At 50.3% G+C, this 4,933-nt stretch overlaps 2 protein-coding genes across 9 annotated transcripts in view; one reads left to right on the top strand and one right to left on the bottom strand.

Annotated features, from left to right (window-relative positions):
• The window catches only part of ARMC6 (armadillo repeat containing 6), a 24,166-nt gene extending 19,393 nt beyond the window's left edge, over positions 1-4,773 (bottom strand). The window contains exons 1-2 of one of the 8 annotated variants that reach the window (XM_017852688.1): positions 4,454-4,546; positions 3,054-3,108 (exon numbers count right to left, since the gene is read on the bottom strand). In XM_017852688.1, coding sequence (XP_017708177.1) covers positions 3,054-3,100 — 47 coding nt within the window. In that variant the 5' untranslated portion in view covers positions 3,101-3,108; positions 4,454-4,546. Of the gene's footprint in view, positions 1-3,053; positions 3,109-4,370 lie in introns of all 8 variants that reach the window. The other 7 variants (XM_017852693.1, XM_017852689.1, XM_017852692.1 and 4 more) reach the window with 7 other exon arrangements.
• Positions 4,774-4,809: 36 nt separating this feature from the next.
• The window catches only part of SUGP2 (SURP and G-patch domain containing 2), a 45,193-nt gene continuing 45,069 nt past the window's right edge, over positions 4,810-4,933 (top strand). The window contains 1 exon segment of the mRNA XM_017852687.1: positions 4,810-4,896. Within this exon segment, the coding sequence (XP_017708176.1) occupies positions 4,866-4,896 (31 nt within the window). The 5' untranslated portion in view covers positions 4,810-4,865.

The raw sequence follows: 4,933 nt of genomic DNA on the forward strand, positions 1-4,933 counted from the left end.
AAAAAAAAAAAAAAAAAAAAAAAAAAAAAAAAAAAAAAAAAAATCAAAATCTGTGCTTTTGATTTTTTTTAGGTAATACTATTTTTTAGATAATACTAAAACAAATACAGCTGAGGCTTCTGAAAACTGGCCAACCAAGAATCCAGCTCTTGGTGGGGAGTGGTGGCATGCTCTTGTACTCTAGCTACTACTCAGGAGGCTGGCTGACATGGGAGGATCACTTGATCCAGGAGTTCAAGACCAGCCTGGCCAATGTAGCGAGACACTGTCTCTACAATAATTGATAACAATTTTTTTTAAAAAAGAATCTAACACTTGACTGGGTGTGGTGGCTCACGCCTATAATCCCAGCACTTTGGGAGGCCAAGGCAGGCGGATCATGAGGTCAGAAGATCGAGACCATCCTGGCTAACACGGTGAAACCCCATCTCTACTAAAAATACAAAAAGAAAACAAAATTAGCCGGGTGTGGTGGTGGGCGACCGTAGTCCCAACTACTTGGAAGGCTGAGGCAGGAGAATGGCGTGAACCCGGGAGGCAGAGCTTGCAGTGAGCCAAGATCGCGCCATTGCACTCCAGCCTGGGTGACAGAGTGAGACTCCGTCTCAAAAAAAAAAAAAGAATCTAGCACTTAATCTGCCTCCCTTGTACAAATGGGTCCCAGGTTACAAAAAGAGGACGAGGAAAAGTTCCACTTCCAATTCCAGCTGATCAGCCGAGACAGGAGAGAAACAGATAATGATCCCACAGGATCCAAAACCATCAGGTGTAAAATTAACAAGGGAGCTTAACAAGAGTGGACAGGAACTGAATCTACTGCTTGATCTCACGTCATCAAGAGAAACCAGCAACACCTACCTCCTGAACAAGAACAAAATGCACCTGTGAAGTCATCGTGCCAAAATCTCAAACCTGAATCTGATCATGCTTTCAGGGCACTTTCTGCTATGATGAAACGTTCTCTATATGCACTGCCTAGTACAGATGCCATTGGCCTCTGTGGCTATCACACAGCTGAAGTGTGGCAGTGTAGCTGAGGAACTGAGTGTGTAATTTTATTTCATTTTAATTTATGTTAATGTAAATAGCCATATGTGACGAGTGACTACGGTATTGCACAGCACAGCTCTGACACCTTAACCAACACCATGGGGATATGATCTGCAAAATACCTACTTTTTGGGATTTTGGGAAGAGAACATCAGCTAGAGGACAAACACCCAGAGTTTTCAACAAATAAATCACAAGAACAAAGAAAAGGAGAGGGAGTCTACCAACAGATGAATGGATAAACAAAACGGTCTGTGTGCACGATGGAATATTACTCAGCCAGAAAAAGGAATGAGGTGCTGAAGCATGTTACAATGGGGATGGACCTCAAAAACATGATGTCTCGTCCAGACACAAAAGGCCTCATATTGCACGATTCCAATGATATGAAATGTCCAGAATAGACAAATAGACACAGAAAGCAGATTGGGTGTTGCCAGGGACTGGAGGAGAGGGAATGGGGAATAACTTCTAATGGGTATAGGGTTTCCTTTTGGGTGATGAAAACGTTCTTGAATTAGATAGTGATGATGGTTGTACCATTCTGTGAAAACGTAAAATCACTATATCAGGCCAGGTATGGTGGCTCACACCTGTGATCCCAGTGCTTTAGGAGGCCAAGGTGGGAGGACTGTTTGAAGCCTGGAGTTTGAGACTAGCAAGGACAACACAGGGGGTCCTGTGTCTACAAAAAAATAAAATTAAAAATTCAATCGGATGTGGTGGCATTTGTCTATGGTTGAAGTTACTTGGGAGGCTGAAGCACGAGGATCATTTGAGCCCAGGAGTTCAAGGCTGCAGTGACCTATGATTGGGCCACTGCACTCTAGTCTGGGTGACAGAGGGAGACCCTGTCTCCAGAAGAAAAAAAAATTACTAAATCAAATGAGTGGCTATTATGGTATGTAAATTATAGCTCAAAGTGCTAGTCTGTTTAAAAACAAAAAGAACTGAGCAACGACTTGTGCCTGTAATCTCAGCAACTTGGGAGGCTAAGGTGGGGGGATCACTTGAGCACAGGAGTTTGAGACCAGCCTGGGGCAACATAGTGAGACCACATCTCTTAAAAAATGTGTGTGTGTGTGTGTGTGTGTGTGTGTATACACACAAACCCACCTTATAAAATAAAAATAAGCAAGTAAGGCTGGGAGTGGTGGCTCACGCCTATAATCCCAGCACTTTGGGAGGGCAAGGCAGGCAGATCACCTGAGGTCAGGAGTTCAAGACCAGCCTGGCCAACCCCCGTCTCTACTAAATACACAAAAATTAGTGGGGCGCCTGTAATCCCAGCTACTCGGGAGGCTGAGGCAGGAGAATGGCTTGAACCCAGGAGGCGGAGGTTGCAGTGAGCCGAGATTGCACCATTGCACTCCAGCCTGGGCGACAGAGCGAGACTCTGTCTCAAAAACAAAACAAAAAACAAGCAAAAAACAGCAGATTCATGAGTCGGACTGAGGCATAAATGACTATTCCTCTACCTGCCCTGTCCCCCATGTAAATCGTGTATTTAGTGAAAGGCTGACCAAAGACTCAAAAGAACACGATCTACCTGTGACCATCTTACATGTACTCATTTATGTCTCACGTCTCCCTGAAATGTATAAAAGCAAGCTGTGCCCCAACCACCTTGGGCACATGTTGTCAGGACCTCCTGAGGCTGTCATGGACATGTCCTTAACCTTAGCAAAACAAACTTTCTAAATTGATTGACACCTGTCTCATATACTTCGGATTCTCAGTCCTCTGCAGAGCTTCTGTCAGCCCTTCCAAGTGGCTGCCTTTCCTGGCTACTCAGAGCCCGTGCTCTCTGGCCTCCTCTCCCCAACCCACAACCCTTCCCTTCCACCCACTCCTGAGGTGAGTTGGGGAGGTCTGGCTCTGTGACCACCCCTGACTTGAGTCCTCCAAGGTCCCCTAGATCTGGCACAGGGCTGGGTTGGGGGAGGAAAGTACAGATTTGAAACACATAAAATGGTGCCTAGGGATGGCCAAGTAAGAATTACCTGGAGAACAGCTTAGGCTGAAAGCAGTACCAGTCCCTGTGATCCATCAGGCATGCTGAGGGTAAAACAGAAGGTGAGTAAGGCCCCTAACTGGCAGCCAGTTTCCTTCTCTCAGCCAGGATTCTGCTCAAGAAAACTGTGCTGGCCAGGTGTGGTGGCTCACGCTTATAATCCCAGCGCTTTGGGAGGCTGTGGCAGGTAGATCACTTGAGGTCAGGAATTTGAGACCAGCCTGGCCAACATAGCGAAATCCTGTCTCTGCTGAAAATACAAAAAATTAGCCAGGCAAGATAGTGCACATCTGTAATCCCAGCTACTCAGTAGGCTGAGGCAGGAGAATCGCTTGAACCTGGGGAGTGGAGGTTGCGGTGAGCAGAGATCTCGCCACTGCACTCCACCCTGGGCAACAGCAAGACTCTGTCTCAAAAGAAAAAATAAGGGGGGCCGGGCGCGGTGGCTCATGCCTGCAATCCCAGCACTTTGGGGGGCCAATGCAGGCAGATCACTTGAGGCCAGGAGTTTGAGACCTGCCTGGGCAACAGGGAGAAACCCCGTCTCTACTAAAAAATACAAAATTTAGCCGGATGCAGTGTTGCGCACCTGTAGTCCCAGCTACTCGGGTGGCTGAGGCAGGGGAATGCCTTGAACCCGAGAGATGGAGGTTGCAGTGAGTCGAGATCATGCCACTGCACTCTAGCCTGGGCGACAGAAAGAGACTCTGTCTCAAAAGAAAATTAGAAAAGTGTGCTATGATATGCTGGGGACCCTAAAAGACTCCATCCACAACTCCCTCTACCAGCCACACCCACTCTGGTTCAAACACCAGCCTCCCCTAAGGGCGGCCTCACCTGCCACTCCCAGAGCCTCGACTCCACCTCACTCACCTGCTCAAAGCCCAGTAGTGGCTTCCCAACCCTCTCAGAACAAAACCCAGCCTCCTTATGGGCACTTTCTCTACCTAAGCCTTCCCAGCTGCTCTTCCCCGCCTTTCTCATCCTTCCCAGTACTCAAGAGACACCCTTCAAAACCACTTCCAGGTAAACAGCAGCCCTGGTCTCCCGTCCCATCACTCTTTTATTATTTGCACACCATCACCCGTATCTAGAGCGACATCGTTCACTCAATTATTTGTACCCTGTAGCCTCCTTGTCCCCACTGCCTAGGACGGGGCCCGACACGCAGCAGGCACTCAGTGCACAAGTAATGAATGAATAAACAAAATGAATGAAAAGAAAGCCAAGGCCAGAGAAGCCGGGGATTTTATCCCCAGGCGGCTTCTGTAAAATTCTTTCAATTTTTTCCCCCAAAACCACGTACCCGACGGTCGCGCCAGCCCGACCCTACGGCGCCCCCACTCCCCAATTCGCGCGCGACAGGCTTCGGCAGCCGCCGCGTCTCACCCGGTCTTCGCGGCCACGTGGGGAAAGGTGGGGCGCACGGCTGTCACCCAGGGCGCTGCCTCTAGCCCCTTCCGGCCGCCGTACGCGCGCAGGCGCCGTGGCGCCCCCAGACTCGGCCTCCCAGAGTCCTGCGGACGGCTCACGATAACCAAGGACGACCGCAAACCAAGGTAAAGACAACAAGGCCACCTCGTGCGCGAGGGAGGCGTCTTTGCCGCCTTTTACGGGACGCTCACGGTGGTCGCCGCCCCCAGCAGGGAAATGTTTTGCTTCCGGATCGTCCGCCCAAAAGAAGCAGCCACCGCGCTTGCGCAAGAGAGCCGGGCAGCGGCGGCCCGCGCCTGCGCACCAGGACTCGGCGGCGGCTTGCGCCTGCGCGGCGTGGCGCTGCGGAGACCGTTGGTTCATTTGCATGTCCCCGCCTCGCGCGGCGGCGGCGGCGGGTGAGGAGCCTGAGGCGGCGGCGGGGGGGGGTCCGCG

This window comes from Rhinopithecus bieti, unplaced genomic scaffold (assembly GCF_001698545.2).
Source record: "Rhinopithecus bieti isolate Rb0 unplaced genomic scaffold, ASM169854v2 scaffold_34968, whole genome shotgun sequence".
In the NCBI taxonomy this organism is placed as follows: Eukaryota; Metazoa; Chordata; class Mammalia; order Primates; family Cercopithecidae; genus Rhinopithecus; species Rhinopithecus bieti.